General features: G+C 45.8%; 1 protein-coding gene across 2 annotated transcripts in view; it reads right to left on the bottom strand.

The window, feature by feature from the left end:
- The window catches only part of GALNT14 (polypeptide N-acetylgalactosaminyltransferase 14), a 63,243-nt gene that overhangs the window by 10,725 nt on the left and 33,434 nt on the right, over nucleotides 1-19,084 (bottom strand). For both annotated transcript variants that reach the window (XM_042888337.1, XM_042888348.1), the window contains exons 3-9: nucleotides 17,710-17,808; nucleotides 9,955-10,022; nucleotides 8,200-8,265; nucleotides 6,198-6,319; nucleotides 2,130-2,217; nucleotides 1,397-1,481; nucleotides 475-578 (exon numbers count right to left, since the gene is read on the bottom strand). In XM_042888337.1, coding sequence (XP_042744271.1) covers nucleotides 475-578; nucleotides 1,397-1,481; nucleotides 2,130-2,217; nucleotides 6,198-6,319; nucleotides 8,200-8,265; nucleotides 9,955-10,022; nucleotides 17,710-17,808 — 632 coding nt within the window. The remainder of the gene's footprint in view (nucleotides 1-474; nucleotides 579-1,396; nucleotides 1,482-2,129; nucleotides 2,218-6,197; nucleotides 6,320-8,199; nucleotides 8,266-9,954; nucleotides 10,023-17,709; nucleotides 17,809-19,084) is intronic.

Raw genomic sequence — 19,084 nt, 5'->3', positions numbered from 1 at the left:
CACCAATCTGCATTGTGCCCTTAAAGTTACTGGTGCAGGCACTCTGCAAATTTAGGGAGGCACTGATGCCTCAATTCATGGCTTTGAAGTGCTATCTATCATCAGACATCAGAATAAGACACATCTTAGCTTTATTCTTGAGAAAATAGGATCAGGAAGAAACAGGGGAGTATGAGTGGTGTGCTCTCATTTGCTGGTAACACTAAAGCTGAGAACTCTGTTGTTCAGGATATTTCCCTATAGAAAATCAAAGGATCATGGAAGGCAGAGAGTCCTATGCCCCAAGCAACTCCTCATTTCCCACCATTCATGGTTGTAGATCTCTTATCCATCTGAGACTGCAAGCTACGAATGTAAGTGAGGGAAACCATGCAGAGCACTCAAAGCAAAGCCCTAACTAATGTCATGTCTACCTGGCATGACTCTGGAAATAGAACCAATCTTGCAAGGGTGGGAGGAAGAAGGATGACTCACCAAAGTTCTCCCCGCCCCAGATGTCCATGGCGTTGTCATACTTCCCCAGGTGGTTGAACCAGGCTTTATCAATCACAAACAGCCCCCCAGCAATGATGGGAGTCCTGCAGGGTCAGGGAAGCAAGAGAAGTGCCTGGATGTGCAGAAGAAGCTCTTCCTTTAGCCTCTTCTTCCATCATCAGCTAACTGTGTACTTCCTTCTTACCAAATGAGAACAGTAAACCTCAAAAAGCATCAAAGCCTTTCTTTCAGCTGCCTCAGTATTTTGCTGTCAATCATAAATTGCCTGGCATTTAATGACTGGCTAATGCATCCATCAGCACAACTCCTACAAGCCTGAAGTTCACAGCCCTGATTGCAGGCTTCAGCATCAGAAATGCACTTAACGCTTGGTGGGTTATTCACATGATGGTACTCTCACAGGATTTTTTTTGCCTGCAGCCAGCCCATTAAGAGCACAATTCCAGAGGGGAGGGCAGGACAGAGCCAGCTCAGACGGGCTTTTTAAAAGCCGCTGCTAGCTGTTTGGTCTGTGTTTCAAAACAGGTCTATTTTTTACTCTTTGGATGAGCTAAGAAAAGCTGTGCTGAGATGGCACAGGGGAGGAGGGGAGGGCAGACCCAGAAGAGACTTGATCTTTGCTGGGACAAGTCTCATCCTCACGTGCTCATCTCATGGGACACAGGCACTCAGGATGCCTCAGTGCAGGCTGCTGCACCGAGGAAGTCTCTGTAGTACCCTGCATGAGTGCAAGCAGAGCTTTGCACTCCTACGAGCTTCCTGGAGCCCTGAGCACCCCAGCTCCAGATCTCCCCTCTACCGTACACCATAACACTTCACAGCTGGGGATATAGGCAAAAGGGCTCCTTTTGGGATGAGATGCCTGTCCTGACCCACATTCCACTTTCCCCTCTTGACTTACTTAATGGGTTTGGTAGGATCAAGTCGTTTGGCTTTCTGCTCTGGGGAAAGCTGCTCCCATTTGAAATGCAGGCTCCAGTCAAAACCTAAAACCAGTGCAGAGAAATACCTTAGGGAAATTAGAAACGGGCATGGACTAGGAAGCAATTCAATCCATTAGGCTACAGAATCCATGTTGGATGAAATTTTTTTCACTTTTAAATGTCTCAAGCCAATGGAGATAGAGCTCTTGGGAAAGGAGTCCAATGACTAATGTATTTTATACTACATATGAAAGAGAAACAACACTTTGCATTACAATTGCAAAGTCAAGCACATGAAAAGCAGGAAAAGTCAGAATTAAATCTGCTGTTGAAACCTTGCTCTTAGAAGGCATCCTTGTCCCCCAATGCACACAGATGCACACTGTCATGGATACTGCATGTTACAAATAGCACAAGCATACTAATAAGTGCTACAGTCGCATCCTCTGTTTTTTGCCTAGAAATCCCCCATTTCTTCAGCATCTGGGCTTACAGTGCTGCAAAGGGTGGTTTTGAAATGACCCTTTATCCTGCCTGATTACTTTTTCCACTATAGCAAACAATAATCCTCACACCATCTCTAAGCCAGCCTGAAAATGGCACAGGGAGCACTGAAGAGTGCAGATACACCTTGAGCAGGATAGCTGAAACCCACAGCACAGCTCAGAGCCACGCTTATACTATGGGACAAGGCCCGTGGTGCTCACTCACCGCCTCTGAGATCTGAGGAAGCTGCCACATAGGCAAAAGTATCCAAGTTGATGATGTCAATAACAGGGCTGACCACCCGTGTGGGGTCCTGGAAAGCAGAAACAAAAGGACCTGTGACTTCAGATCACACCATTCAGCAAGTGGCCAATGGGTGGCCCAGTCTCTCGCCAAGCAGATGGAAACTTCAGTGGTAATTTTGGTGGTTTGGTGGCTTGTTATGGACATGTGCCCATCACTGCCTCCTCCACTGTCACAGCAATTCAAGCCACGACTGAATGGTAGCAGAGGAGCTTCAGGACATGTCACCAAGAGAGGGTGAGCAGGTGGGCAGCTGGGCAGAGCAAAGCCTCTGCAGGATGCAAACCTCTATCTGCCTTTTGCACATTCACTGGTGTATTTCCCTCTCACCTCCCTCAAGTACACTTCACTGAATTTCAAAAGTCAGGTAACAAATGGGCATTTGAAATGAGGAAAAAAACCCACAACTGGCCAAGCAGCATAACCACACTGTGTGTAATCAGAGGAAATTGTTGAATGCACAAATTAAGGGGATGTAGTTGTAGTTTTGCCAGAGGTGCGAAAGGGTTAAAACAACAACAACAACAACACAGAAACAACTGCAAGCTATTTTAAATAGTTGGTGGTGATTTAGTTAGCATCTTCTTATGGGCAAAGAACTTATAGAAACAGTTACAAACAAAAACAGCTACAGGAGGAAGACTGACAGCTTTGGCTGCTCTCTTATCTCCCTTTTCCTTTTCAAAAATCCCGAACTCCAATTATACCTCAAACTTCAAGCTCTCACCCTCACCAGATCAAAACATTTTTCACAGCTATGCAGAGGAAAGCATCTGAGCACGCATACCCTTGCTCTCACTCTCTGAAAAAGCTTTGTTTTAGAAAATGCTCCTAACAGAAAGCACTCAAGTGCAGCTAGAAGAAGCTAGAAGAAGGAACTGAATGCCACAAGCTGTGCTGGGGACTTAGAATCATAGACTGAATGACAGAATGGCTTGGGTTGGAAGGGACATTAAAGCCCATCCAGCCCCAATGCCCTGCCATGGGCAGGGCTGCCCCCACCAGCTCAGGCTGCCCAGGACCCATCCAACCTGGCCAACCTGTACAAGGCAAACAACCCACCAAAGCAGTGAAGTTTGCTGCACCCACACGTTGTGTGAAGAAGCTCCAGCCCAGAGACAAGCCACTCGCACACAAGAGCAATGAAACCATCAGAGCTTTTCTAGTTGTCCTTGTCCACCCATGTGGACACCAACACAGGCCATGGTGTGGAGGAACAAAGAGTGGTCCCCACCCCAGCAAGGACACTGCCCATCTTGCTGGTTCTTGGCCAGCACACTGCTCAGCCAAAACCCCTTCATTGCAGGCATACTGTGACACTGCTCAGCACACCCTTTGTGTTGGTTGAAGGCAGGGTAAGGCTTTAAACAAAGACAATGGAAGCAGAATAGCAATTACTGTATGCACAGCACTGGGAATGGATTGTATCTGGTCATTTAAAAACTGCACCTCAAGCAACTTACTAGTGAGCACTTCTAATGAGCCCACATTCACTCCCAGTTTCAGTTCCACTCCTGCTCATTACATGACACAGCTTCTTACAGGAAAATCCCCTTTACCTTCTGACTGCCTAAAATACTGCAAAGGTTTGACTTTCAGCCCTCTCCATGACTCACTTTCCCTGCCATATAACGAGGACATTTGTATTTGCTCACATTCCATGAAGGTGTCTCTGATCCTCAAACAAAAAGCACTGTGTGCTCAGGAGCACAGTGCTGCTGCTGTTATTTACGTGGGGCTGAACACCAGATCTTAATATAGGTAGCTCCAACCTTCTGGTTTTCACTTGCTCTACAGTTTAGGATTGCTGCCATACCAGGACGTGCTAATATCCACAACATTCAAATCTTCAATTCTCTTTCATGTGAAACTCTCAAAAATGTAAAAATGCATTTCTTCAGTGTATATTTCAAACAAAAAACATTATGAAACTAAACAAACAGCACAAAACTCTAAAAACTTCCTTAAAATAAAGTAACGTGTTTTAACAGTAGAGGACAATGACTACAGCTTGTCTTGCAGCTCTGTGGCAGCCACCCATTCCTTCCAATGGTCAACAAAAAGAGCGAGGAGAGAGGGTAAGGTAGGTAAGATTGCCCCTCATCTGCCTCCTCTACCCTAGGAGAGCACCAAATTGTAGGAGCTGGAAGTAGGAGGTCACCATTCACTGCTTCATCCCACCAGTGTTAACGAATCTGGTTTTGAGGTATGCTCATTGATTCATACCATAAAAATACTGTAGGCTCAATAATTATAGCCTTAGCCACGCTATTCAGTTGAAATGTGACGTTAATGGCTTCAGATATATTTGTTCCCTAAGTAAAAACAAAAGAGATGTGCCCACACACTCACAGTCATACACTCACAGACATGTTTTTGCAAAAGAGCCACAGCTGCTGTGGTTTCTTTGGACATGCACCATCCTGGGCACAGACCCGCACACCTCTGAAGCAGGAACATGCCTGCACCTCTGCCCACTATGACCCTTTCACTAGCTCTTGGGCCTTCTCTCTTCTCTTTGCATGAGAAAGAAAAAGCAAAGCAACTCGCAGGGTGACTGGTGATGGGGAGAGCATTGGCTCAAGGTGGTTTCTACTGGTTTACTTGAAACTCCAGAGCCAAGCTGACTCATCCTACCTGTGACATGGTAAGAAAATGCTCCTGTAGGAAGGGTAATCCTCATCGCAGCAGGGACCTGTCTCTTGGGCACAGCCTGAAGGTGGCAGCAGTAACATGTCATACAGCCCATTGATCACTACGTAACCCTGATGGCCAGGACAGGTGCAGCGGGGTTGGGCAGGAGGAAAGCAATGACCTGTTGCCCTCATCCTGCTGCATCTACAAGCAATTAAAAAGCAAACAAGCAGGACTAAACGGAAGCAAAGCACCCTTTCAGAAATACTTTCTATGCTGTCTGTCAGATGCAATGGCACCACTGCTGCTACGGTACATCAAAATCCCTGTAAAGAAGTTGCAATGGTATCTAGATTCATCCACCCCACAAAGCTGCATCGAAAAGCTGGTTTTCAAGTTGGGTTTCACAGCTCATGCTATTGAAATTCCACAGGAGTTGTGACCAATAACACAAAAATGCCATTTTCACTCCATTACTATTTACCAGCAGCACGATGGGACAGCCTTCTAACTGAAGTTGGGACCTGTTCTGTGCTGAGGGTGCCAGCAACACCAACAACCTTTGCCCAACAATAGGCCCTAACCTGCTGCTGTTCAGATTTCTCCAGAAGCCAGTGCCTTGGCTTCCTTCCTTGCTTCATCCTTTTACTCCTCAGCTGCCCCTATATCAACACCATTCACTAACCGTAAAATTACTGAGTAGCTAATACTAGCAATAAGGAGCAAGAGATGGAATAGCAATGGAGGAACAAGGCACAGCAAAGGGACATGACCATCCATCCATGCCACAGCTAGAGGTTTTCTCACACCCTGACATGCCCCAGGCTGCCGGCACAGGGCTCGTGCTGACTCGAGTGACAAGGCACCACTGAGCCTCCTCATGCACATCCAGCTAGCACTGCCGACTCGGTGAAAGGCGAGTGTCATTGTCTGCTCTGAAATCAGCAGAATTTAAATCCTATTAAATCAATTTATTAGTGCTTAATTTGCATGAAATTAAATTCGGCCCCTATTCAAGGAGCCGTCACTCCTTTAAATCATTGGCATTGAGCATTTTTACATAAGCCTAATTAAAAACCCTGCTGGAGCCCAGCGCAGCAATTCCCCTTTCAAGGCGCAATCCATGCTTCTGAAGTCACAGCACTACTGCCCCAGATGACACCCCATCCCACCTGACCACACACACTCCCAAAGACACAAAAAAGACCTGAAAAGTTTACTTGGCACTCCAAAAGCTCCTTGTTTTCTTATTAAATGCCTTCACACAGTTGGACAAAGTTGGGTGGTGATGGCCAGTAGGAGAGAAGAGGGGATGAACATCCCCTAAGGGTGGTTCTGGTCCCTTGGGACACTCACCTCTTTGATCCTCTGCAACAGTGGGAGCAGCCAGTCCTTATTCACCTCACAGTGACTGTCCAGGAAGGTCAGGACTCCTGCTTGAGCCACATCTGCCCCTTGAATGCGGGACCGGATCAGACCTGTTCAGGGACACACCACATCAGCTTCCTCCAAGTTGGCTGGGCAGTATCCTCACATAGCCTTCTGGAGGCTCCTTACACATCCCCAAGGGCTTTGACCCATCTAAATCCCATTCAGATAATATATGGCTCAGGTTCATCACTGCCTTTCCAGCACCACGAGCCGTGCCAGCCATTTCCCAGTGTCACCAAAGCAAATAAAAAGTTACACTTGCATCAATAATTTATAGCATTCATGCCAAACCTTAAATTGTGTAACTGTCTCCACTGTTCCAGGACAAAACAGAACTTGAAATGCTTCAGAATGTCTTCAGAAGACAGAAGGGAACCTAAAGTCTTTCCCTGACTCATCACCAGCGCACACGTGGTGAGACCAATTCCACAGTAGAACCATGGTTTTCAGTGCCCCTAATCCCTATGTTAAACCCTATACACAGCTCTTAGTGAGGAGCTGAGGGTGGGACCTTTTGAGGCCTCTCTTGCACCTCTCTCGGATTACCAATTTGGGAATTGCTAACCTGCAGCTCAATGGGAACATCTTTTCTGCTGAGGAAAGAGGATCTGCTCTCCAGGTGCTAAAAACCTTGGCTCAACAGGACCCTGATGGTGAATGCATGGTCCTTAGGAGCCGGACTGCTAAATGAGTTTGAGAGGAAAGAACGAATAGAAGAGGGAGATCAGAAAGCCCATTATTGCCCATATGAATTTCAGACTGGTCTCTTTGGCAAGATCACTGTTAGTGAAGACACTCTACAGGAAACCCATTTAGTAATATAGAAATCAGTTGGCTTTCCATCGCTTCTCCTGCCCTGCAGCCAGTTCTCAAGTGAGCTGCAATGGAATGGGATGATCTACTGACAAAAATAAGGACATATGGGATGTTCAAGGGGAGAAAGGCCTCTTGATGAAGGAGCAATGTAAGGTGAGACAGCAGCAAACAGAAAGAGATGGGGGTTGCCAGGGGGGCACACTTTTGGGCTCTATGGAAGGTCACTGACTTTCATATTAAAATTCCATGTAGGAAAAGGACCAAGGAACAGTCTTTGAGTAGGAGGAAGAGGGGCAGAGATAACAAAACCTGGAACAATCCCATGTCTGCCCAGGTCAGCTCCTGCAATACACTTTGTCCCCACAGTGCTCTCTGCTGTGTGGATTCTGAGATCTTGTAGGTAGACACTGCATCCACCCAGTGCCTTCATAAGTACTGGTGGGGTCCTGAAGGAGACAGCTTCAATGATGAGCAGGTTCAAGAAAGCCCTTCAGGCTGTGTTCACAAATCCTTACTAGGTTGTGAAGTGCTAATACCTCCAGCTCCATCCAGTGCTGAGGAAGACCATGAAAGCATATGAGCATGTACCCAAATCACAGAGGAGAGGAAGATGGGAAGGAGAAGCAGACTCAAAAGGTTGCAAGAAGTAGCCCAGTAAGGCATACATCCATCCTCCACACAGCCCTTTTTAATCTTTAAAATATAATTAATTACTTTTTTTTTACTTCTTTTTTTTAATTCCTGCAGAAGCAGCAGGAGCAGTTCTCATCTCTTTCATTAGTGCAAACATCTTTAAAAAGAAGACTGGAGGCTTTGTTTTGCCTGTTCTAATTTTCTGGATAATAAGCTACAGCTGAGCCATCTCAGATATCTTAATAGACCCTTTTTTTTTTTTTTTTTTTTTTTTCAGGGACGGGGGTAAAATCCATACCAATTTCCAGCCCTCTCTCATGTCTCCTATTATCAGTGCTTTGCCCTGTGTGCTCCATCCACTGGAATAGCTGCCTTCTCTTCCCACCCGCTCCATCACTTTCTCATCTCCCAAAGCCTGGGTTCCTCACCCAGGCCAGGATGACCAGGGTGAGTCGGGGTTCAGGATGTTGGCCCTTACCTTCACGCTGTCTGTTCCGCAGGCATTTCACCTTGGGTAGCTTGGCCAACAAGCGGCAGTCATCAGCTTTGGAAACACAGAGGGAAGCAACATCACCCATCAGCACTCGGGTGGTCACAAAAATGGCCCCCACACCCTGAGCAGCAGCTCCAGCAACAGCCCCAAGACCACCCAGACCTGAGATCCTGTGATCCCATTTGCAGCTGCCTGCATTGCTCCTTGGCTGACTTTCCATCAGCATGGGAGAGGAAGACTGAGCAGTACTTGGGCTGAGTACATGGGCAGGAACACCCAGCTCAGCACTCTGAACTCACACCCCATGCATGCACCTCCAAACACATTTTTCCTACTCCAACAGTCTTTTATTTGCAGATACATCCACCACAACTTACACACGGAGCTGAGGTTATCTGCATGCAGCAAAATAATAAAGGCAGCAGAAGTTTGGTACATATATACAATGGAAACTTGATGGGGATAGTGGGAACTCACATGCATGTGCCATCTGCAGGTTGAACAACTGTGTTCCAATGAATAAAAGGAAGAGTTGGACTCCATGACCTTTGTGGGTCCCCTCCAACTCAGAATATTCTGAGGCTGACAGTGGTGAGAAATAAGTCACCACTGGGCATGAGATAAAAGCACCTGTTGCTTGGAGAGGATTGCAGGGAAAAGTGACCATGTGTTTATATCATATTATGCAAATGCATACGTTTTATGTAAATGTATGCAAAACATATACTAGGAGGCTCAGACTATCACAGGAAAGAAGGGGCCAGATGCAAGACAGCTGAGAAGAGCTGATTTCATGCAGCAAAAAGTTCCCAGACTTGCCCAGCTCAGCCTCCAATCTGCTGGAGTGGCTCTCAAACTCACCACAGCCCTGCTGGCCACTGTTTTGCTGATTCCCAGGCAAGGCATCAGTGCCAGAGATAGACGGCCAGTAAGTAGTCTGTTGTGAAATCTATTCCTAACATCCTACAAGGTGGTACCAATTTAGCCACAGTTCACTCAATCAACATGTAATGCCTTATCCTTTTCATGCCTAAGACTTTTTTTCTTTGAGCGCTTACTTTGCAGCTGGGTCTTCCATTTCTCATTGCACCATCAAGTTCTTTAGCTGAAGACAACCAGGGTCATTCCCTGAGAGCTCACGGCTTCAGCTATGGACTTCTGCTGGAGACCAGACCCTATTAACCAGCAGGAAGCAGCAAGAGGATGTGGGCTGTGTCATATACAGCACTATAGGTGAGGCATTTCAGAAATTGGCAGCTCATGAAGAAAATCCTATTCCACTGTTTACGGCAGTGAAAATCAATCAGGAGCTTCTGGCCATCTACAAAAATATGTGCAGAGTATATGCTGGGGGGCCAAATAGTCGTGGGAAAGATGGAGGGAGCAGATGCATGCCCAAGTGCCAGTGATATGAGCCCAAAATTGCTCCTGGCTGCAGCTGAAAGCCAGATCAATCATACCTTCAGCACAATACAGCTAGGTATGGATCAGATTCACAACTACTAGGCATAAAAATGATTTGTCATGTGCTTTTCCTGTATTATTATCCTTAGAACAAATTTGATCATGCAGAATTTGAATTTTCCACATAGCTATGCAGACGTGGGGCAACAGGATTTCCTACCCACACCTACAGAGCTTTAAATTTCCTTTCTTCCCAACAAACTCTCTCAGCAAAAATCTGGACCTCACACCACCCCTTTCAGCTGGGCAGCCCACTTCTAACAGGGAGTCACTTACGATCGTCACTGAAGTCGTCCACCAGTATGATTTCATGGATGAGGTGCACTGGGGTGCGGTTCATCACACTAAAAGACAGAGAGAGAAAATCTTTGGCAGCGTTTGACCAACTCATCAGCCCAGAAGATGGGAAAGAAAAGCTTGGGAACCAGTCTTTGCAAAAGAATGGCCAGGCTTGTGTTTCTAGAAAGAGTATATAAGAGAAGACCCAGAAACTGGTCTCTGCTTCAGTAACCTGCGTTGCCAAGCTATCAGCTGCCCGCAGCTTAATTCAACAGCTAAGCATCTGATATTCTTGGGAAATAGATGGGATTCACCCTTATTACCATGGTGAGCAAAAGAGAGCAGCCCAGAACACCTGGAGGAAGAGGCTTCATCTACATGCATGTTGCACCAAATTCCCTTTCTGTCATTTTCACATCTCTAATTGGGTAAATGACATGGTGTCCAATGCCAGCCAGGCCAACACAGAGAAAATAACCCAGCTAAAAACATCATGACACAGCTCACAGCCATGGCAGGGCAGTCGTTTTTATCATTGACCTAGTGGTGCTTCAAGGGTTGCAGAAAGGATAAGAACAGAGTTGTAGCCCTCCAGCTCCATGAAAGAAAAGCTGGAAGATGCGGTCTACAGGTCCCTCCACCTGTACAGTCACTGCAAGGTGTGTCTGAAAGCTACAACCTCTCTTAATTATATCAAGGTGGTTTTTTTTGTATTATCATTAAAATTACTGGACCTGATCTTCCCCTGTCAAGCACAGCACAGAAGTCAGCAGAACTATACATATGTAAAATCCTACTGCTATCAAGGGTTAAGGCTGAGCTCTTGAAGCACTGCCCTCTGGGCTTCCCAAAATCTCTTAAATGCTGTGTCTGGACACTGGTAACACCAGCCACTGCCACATGAAAACTCTTATCAACAGATTTCCCCAGCTTTTCAGGCTCCCAAACCCCCAGCAAAAAGCTGGGAAATCTGGAAAACTGTGTTCCTATTCCAGACCTCTGGGGAGTGCTGCAGAAGGCAGGAAACACAGGGACCTTGGTGGTCTCACAGCACTGGACACCTGAGAACGTTCATCAAAAGGACTGCATGGTGCCATATGGTATGGGACATCCCCATGGCTGTCTGGGGCAGCTGTCCTATTTCTGTCCCCTCCCATCTCTTTGAGCCCCCAGCTCTTCTCTGACAGAGCAGTAGGAGAAGTTGGGAAGTCCTTGTGCAAGCATGCAAGCACAGCTCAGCAACAGCTGCAACATCTGTGTGTATCAAAATTGTTTTTCTCCTAAGCCTCAAACACAGCATCACACCAGCCACTATGAAGAAAATTAACCCTATCTCAGCCAAAACCAGGACAACCTCCAAGCCCAGAACTACTTTCCCTGCAGTGACTATGGAAACATATTCTCAGCCTCATCCAGTTTCAGGACCTGGACAAAAGCCATAGTTTTCAAAGAATCATAGAATCATTAAGGTTGGAAAAGACCTCTAAGATCATCTAGTCCAACCATCAACGCATCGCCACCAGGTCCGCTAATTCCCACGCTTCAGACATTTCTCTCATTAAGGTTGGAGGGGGGGAAAGAAAGCTAGGGCACACAGAGCCAGTTAGACGTGCTGTTCCCACCTGTCAAGTATGTTTTAATTATTATTATTAATAGGTTTGTTATTTAAAAAAATATATATATATATCCCCATATGTGACAGCTGAATTCAGCAAATTACCACAGCTGAGAGTCAGCAAGGGAGAGACAGGAGAGCAATATCACGCTCAGTGGAATATTTAACAAGCGCTGATTGCCTGGAAAGCTAACTTGGTGAAACCTGCAGGAAAAAAAATAGCAGCCTTGTAAAAAAGCCAGCAAACAGCCTGCTGAGAGTGGAAGTGGGGAGGAGTGAGTAGTGTGAATATCCAAAGCCTGCATCCACCCAGCCTCCTATGCAGCTTTGGCTACCAGAAGTGCAATGCGGGGCTGAACTCTACAGGCAGGTGATGTCTGCAAGGATAAGTCAGTGAAAACCACTACACTGGGCTGTATTTGCAGATCTGAGCACTTAGCAGTGTTTGGTGCATTGGGAAAATTACCCCAGGGCACCCATTTATGAAAGAAGAACCAGAAGGGACAGCTTTCAAGGAGTGCCTGCAGTGCCAGCAGCCTGGGACAAACCCTGTTCTTCAGGTTGCCACCCCATACATTGGAGAGGGTGCCTCTAATGCTGTGCACAACACCTTCAGCAGTGGTGGTCACCGCTTTATCCTGTCTGGGCATCTTCTGCTCACCTTGGGGCTCCCTGCCCAAAAGTAAGTTCTCACGTGCTTCAGGTTTCACAGCTGAAGGCTTTGCTGTTGACCACCGCCTGCTTTTATTTTTCATGCAGTCTCCATAAAGGGTGCCACAGGTGTGGTGGGATCTCTTCCAGTTAACTGCAACCACAGGCATCTAAAATTTGGGACTCCAACAAGTTTACCTCTTAGTTATGGAGCACATCTTCCAAGCATGGATCACCCCAACTTAAGTTAGTCAAGTGGAAGCCTCTGTTTTCTCTGTGTGATTAACCCCGTTCAGTTGATTTGGAGGAGTGACACCATCCTAAAGCCCAACTAAGAAAGTTCTGAAGAGTGTGTTCCAGAGATTTATCACAGCTTTAAGGGACCTGATGTTCACTGACTTTTGTGGGCTTTGGACTCATTACCACCCTTGCCAATATGTCCAAAGCCACCTGCAAGCCCCAAATGGCTTTCCAGCAAAGCCAAATTCACATCTCCATTACATTTTCTACCTTCTTCAGGAAGAACTGGAAAACAGAGACACTGAATCCTTCACGTTTTTGACATTAGGGGAATTTTTTAAGGACAGTCTACAAATTTTTGTAAAATTTTTAAAAATCTAATACCAGCTTTTCTACTTCATGGAGCTTTGCTTAGCTTTGATTTTGTTGTTGTTATTCTATATTTTTATCTTCCATTGTGTGTGTGTGTGTGTACTTTCTTTTTCTTTTGCATTTATATGGGTAAAATCCCAAGACAGTATTATAGTGCTTTGAAGTCCTTCCATTATTTATGGATTTTCTTCTCCTTGAAATCAAACGTAGGTAGATTTGCTGCAGTGATGGACATATTCTAGCAAATCAAAACAGCTTTTAAGTTCTGTGGAGCTCGAGAGCACAATACTTTCTTTCTTAAACCACTCTCAATACAAAAAAAATCACGGCTTCTAGTGCTTAAGATTATTCAACTCATTAAGAATGGATTCTCTGCTGAATTATCTTGCAAAGTTAGTATGGAAATGTTCTTTGTTTCAGTGGATTGAGCAGATATTATGCAGCTGTAACCATGCAGAATTTCACACTAAGTTTTCACAATCAAATCCAGTTCTACTCCTCAGCATCTTATAGAATCATAGAATGGCTTGGTTGGAAAGGATCGCAAAGACCATCCAGTTCCAACACAGGCAGTTCCACAGGCAGAGTGGCCAACCACTAAATCAGGCACACCAGCTCAAGCTGCCCAGGCTCCATCCAACCTGGCCATGAACATCTCCAGGGCTGGGGCATGCACATGCACATCTGGCCAACCCATGCCAGCACATCATCGCTCTCTCAGTAAAAAATTTCCCCAACATTTTGTTCAGATCCTTTCCAGTCTGCCTAAAGACAAGCATCAGATCCAAGAACTCCCATTTCAAACATCTACCCATGCAAATCTCATCCTGACTCATAAAAAGTGTTTTCACAGAGCAGTTCAAACTCTCTGACAGAAGGTTGGCATTTTTTTTTCTTTTTTGGTCACCCAAAATACTAGTTGCTTTGCAGAGGTGGCTTGTGGACATTAACCTCTGAACCTGTTAATTCTCTCCATGGCAACACAGTGGGACTTAGGGAAAAATGAAAAGAGAAGGGAGAAAGACAGAGAGAGAGCCTTTGGGAGTAAAATTGAGCCCTGGAGGGACCAAAGGTCACAATTATCAAAATCAGGACGAGAGCAAGGAGAGGAAACGCTCACCAAAATGAACTGCTTCAATAAATGAAAATGACTAATTATGGAGGTAGAGAGACATCACACCAAGAATAACCATAATGAGCTTTGATTACACTGCAGCTCTCACATTTTATTCTTTCAAATACCCACCACACTCTTTGAAATTCAAGAGTTCTCTTATGTTAACATCAAAAGGTAAAAGTGCTCTTGGCACTGTGTACTTAGTCACTGTGAGAGATGATTAGCAAATTAAAAAAAAAAAAAAGTCCAGGGCTTAAGCAAAATAAATAAATAAATAAATAAATAAATAAATAAAATACCCCAAAGTGCTAATTATACAGTTTCTGAGCAACACCTGGCTTGTTTTTGCTCCTTTAATCAGCCTCACTTCAGTTATGGCACAGAATCTGTACAGTGCTACATGCTGTTGGAGGAAGGAGGTGTTGGCTCTGCTTTTTCCCTGTTCTGAGAGCACTGGAATGCAGGCAAGGTATCTGCACGTGAGCAGGAGTGAGGTGTTGGTTGTGCAGAGCATCACCCTTCTTTCTTGCAAGCGCCAGGAAAGTGACAGGTGTAATATTCTACCCTCTAATTAGGGATCTAAATATTGGATGTGGTATTCACAGCACTCACACTGGGATGCCTGCCAAAGGACATGCTTTGGTTTGTCAGCACAAGGTAAATAATGAAGCCTCCCTGTTCCTGCTCTGAGGTCTCCAGCTGCAAATCTGAGGAATAAATATATGAATAAATCAATCTCCTCAGTGGAGAAGGGTGGAGAGAGAAGGAGAAAAAGACACTGAAATTATCCTTAAAGGGGGTCTCTGTATGGCAGCTTCTTCCCCTCATTCCTCCTGGGGTTTACACATGTAGTCCCATTCCATGCTACTGACGAGTCACCACCTTTATTGCAGTAAGCCTCAGAGCTGGACACAGGTGAAATTGAACACAGATGCAAAATAAGAGACTTACTCAAGGTCACTACAAAAGTGAGCAGCTCCAATAAGAACCCAGCAGTAGTTTCCACAAATGTGAAGAAACACTTTGCTATTCACCATCTCCTTCCCTCTGACCAGTTCTCTTCTGTGGTATGATACTCAGTCCTTACTACCTGGGCACTTTCAGGTATAGCAAGCATAGCTGCATACACATTCACGGATGCTGACAACATCATTTGCAGAGATTTGGGCATACCATTAGCTTAGCTTTTGTTGTTTTTTTTTTTTTTTTCTCATTCTTCCAACTGGCAAATGGCCAGAGAAAGGATCACAAAACCTTTAATTAATCCATTATTCCACATAGCCTGCTGGCTTTTCTCAGCAGTTTGGATGACGCAAATGGCTCATCAGCAAAGTGTAGCAAACGCCTGTGACGTGCCTGGTGTAAGGGCTGCTGCAGAGGCTGCATGCTGGAATCTCTGCGTCATGGGCTAGAGCATTGCCATCTCTATCAGGAGCCAAGTGCAACCACAGAACCTGCTATGCACCTCAGCCTCAGTGCATGTTGGGCTTTTGGGATCCCAAGTGAACACGGCAGGGCTGAAATCTTGGCAAACAAGAGCTACCCCTATGTATCTACACGACCTTAGAGCCTACAGCTTGTTGCTATAGGAATAGCACCATCCTTCCTCTTATATACACGGTCCTGTGAGAAGTGCTCCCTGGTGCCCTGGTTTGGACAAGCCCAACGATCACCCTTGGCACAATTCCTTCCTCCTGCAACTGAGGTTAATAGGCAGCGTTCATTCTGCAGCAGAGGGGGAAACTTAACTCACTCAGGAAACCAGGTGTGTAATTGCAAATCTTCCACCAGCTTCCAACAATCACCTCTCCGTTCCTCACCTGCCACCTGGGTTATATCAAGAGTGCACCATGGAGAAGTAGTGATGAGAATGGGGACAACGGCTGCATGCAGTGATTGGTAGTGTTTTGAGGTACTTGGTCACAAACTGTTCCAAAAGGCATGAAGCAGCTACAGGAGGACATGGTTTGTTTGTCTGGCCAATGGAAAATGATCCATGCTGTTACAGCCACCATGGGATGGTGTTATCTGGAAGACCTAATTAAACTAAGCATTTGCTTCTACAGATCAGTCAGAAGGCACAGCAAATGAACCCACAGAGGATGAAGAGGCAGATGAACTCTCAGCTGGGTCCAACCACAGGCAGAGAGATGGCAATACAAGCACAGTCATGGCCAGAGGGGAGCAAGGCAGGAGCCATGTCACAAGGAAGACTTGCTACTAAGGGCTGGAGGGATCACAGCAAACCCCAGAGTGCTGTTTCCAAAAAGAAAACAGGAAAACTTGTTGCTGGAAGGTCATCTCCAAACCACAGGAATTAGGAGAAAAAGTGCTATTTCCTAAATGTCAGCTCATGAGTGCACAGCATGGCAACTACAGAGAGGCAGGGGGAACCAGGCATAATGTCTAACATCTCTCATGTGGCAGCATCATTCCTGATCATAATTGCCAGCAGAGTGAAGTGCCAAGGTATGGGAGAGATGAGACTGAAGTCTGTCCCCACACTTCCCACATTATAGATGCTCTAGAGGACTGTGCTTGACTTTGCCTTGCCATCCCTGTTACAGTGGAGTCTGGAAGATGATAGCCCCAAGCAGGGCACTGTAAACGTAAAAGAAAAGGTTCAGCATGAAGGACTTGGTACATAATATGAAGTGTCAGTGCTGTGCACACCCAAAATCCAGTCACCCTAGACAGAGAAAGCAGTAATAGGTTATTAAGTGTGAATTGAAGGAGATGGGATTGGGCAGAAAACCATAAAGCAAAGCAGGAATTCAATTTTAGGACTGTCAAACTCGCCTGTGGCATGGATTGCACCCACCTGAGGATGGATGCTGCTTCTAGAGGAGTGCTTATTCAGGATGTGACGGTGAACACGGCAGGGCTGAAATCTTGGCAAACAAGAGCTACCCCTATGTATCTACACGACCTTAGAGCCTACAGCTTGTTGCTAACCAAGTCTTCACTATGTGAGCATGGAACATAGCTGTGAAATGTTTATTATTGTCAGACAGCAGAGAACTTTCCTTAAAAGAAGATACCAGCTGAGATCTGGACACAGGCCTCTCAAAGGTGTGATGGACACATTTCATTATATATTCCCTCAAGTGCAGCAAGGCACATGCTGGGATTAAACACTGATTTTTAAATTCTGCAGTGAAAATGAAGCCTTTGTCTCTAACTGACTACAGCAAAATCCAGCCAAGAACAAACAGACAAATTAAAGAATGGCCACATTCCCAGAGCATTCCAAAGTGCACCCAGAAGAGAACAGAAACCATCCTTGAAAATCTTGTCTGCATGTGTACTATTAGAGCTTCTCAATTAGTAAAGCCTTTCTGGCATTGGATGGCTCAGTGGAGAAGCTCAAGCAGCAATACCAGAGCAGATTTGCAGAATGATGACCACCCCTAGGCAACAGGGACAGCACAGAGCTGAGCACTGGTACCCAGCTGCATTTAAAACTGTTATTCCAGGCTCTGTAATATTCTTTTGCCTCTCCTCTCAGACAGCCCAATACTAGACCGGAAAAGCAAGCACAACTACTTGCTTCCCTAGCACCTCTCTGTAAAACCTACTTCTCAGAGACCAAATTTCATGCTAATTTCCCCTGGTAATTGTGCTCATAGCTGGTGGGTCTATTCACTTTGCTGCAGTGAGTGCTGGCACATTCTGCCTTTCTTCACAGAAAGCTCAAGCCTACTCACCCTTTCTAAAAGCATTTACGACTATGCTTCAGGAGACAGAGAGCTCTTACCTCCGAATGGTCCTCAGCAGAGTAGACCTGGCCTCGTTGTGGAAGGTGATGACAATGCTGGTGGGAGGGAGATCCTGGCGGTAGCGCAGAGTTGTACACCTATGGAGAGAAAGAGAAAAAGGGCCTTCAGATGCTGAAATCCAAGGTGGGACGTCATGAACACAAGAAGAGCAGAGTGTTCTCCAGCACGCACTAACTCAGTTGTTGCTTTCTTATTGTTCCACTCAAAACGCTTTCCAAATCCTGCCTTCGCTTGACCTAGCCATATTTCTCATGACTACACAATCACCAACCTTCCAAAAAATCATCATTCATCCAATTATAATGCAATGTCCATCCTCAAAGCACCTCAAAGGTGCACGCCCACTCTGCATGCAGGAGAAGCGTTGATAACATTGCTCCATGTGGCAACACCCTCGTCCATCAAAGCTACATCTCAGAGAAGCAAAATATGTTTCTGAATTACTAACCAGCACCAGGCCATGCCCTTCTGTATCAGAAATAGTGCAGTCATCGGAACTAAGGAGTTGATCATTCCTCTGTACTTGGCACTGGTGAGGCTGCACCTCAAGTGCTGTGTTCAATTTGGGCCCCTCACTGCAAGAAAGACATCAAGATGCTGGAGTGTGTCTAGAGAAGGGCACTATAGCTGGTGAAGGGTCTGGAGCATAAGTATTACAGGGAACAGCTGATAGAATGGGATTGTTCAGTCTAGAGAAGAGGAGGCTCAGGAGACACCTTATTGACCTCTACAATGACCTGAAGTGAGGTTGTGGTGAGGTGGGGTTGGCCTCTTCTCCCACATAACAGTGACAGGACAAGAAATAATAGCCTCAGGTTGTGCCAGGGGAGGTTCAGGTTGGATATTAGGAATAAATTGTTCTCAAAAAGAATGGTGAGGCAGTGGCACGGGTTGCCAAGGAGTCACCATCCTTGGAAATGTTCAAGAAACGTGGAGATGTGACAGTGAGGGACACAGTCAGTGGGCATGGTGGGGAAGGGTTGGCAGTTGGACTTGACCTTAGTGGCCTTTTCCAATCTTAATGATTCTAAGCTACTCATCTCATTGACCCCTTGCATCGTTCAGTAATGCAATGCAGCTGAGTTTTCCCAACCTGACATCACAAGAAGCAAACTGCTTTTGCTGCTCTGTGCACAGGAGAGGCTCTCACTTGCTCTGCAGAGCTGTGGTGACAGACGGTACCAGTCGCTCTCCGTGTGCTATTTATACACAATTATCTCCCAGCTGTTTTGAGCTGTGTGTCCTTCCACTCACTTCCAGCACGAGGCGGGGGAGTCTGCGTAGCTAACAAGGGAAGCTATTTCAGGAGAAGAGCAAGAGAGGGTGGAAAATACCGAGCCATCAATACGTTAC

Source organism: Lagopus leucura, unplaced genomic scaffold, assembly GCF_019238085.1.
Source record: "Lagopus leucura isolate 7727_CA_CO unplaced genomic scaffold, USGS_WTPT01 Super-Scaffold_73, whole genome shotgun sequence".
NCBI classification, from domain to species: domain Eukaryota; kingdom Metazoa; phylum Chordata; class Aves; order Galliformes; family Phasianidae; genus Lagopus; species Lagopus leucura.
The sequence above is the reverse complement of the archived record's forward strand: the minus strand, read 5'-3'. Positions and strand labels throughout refer to the sequence as shown.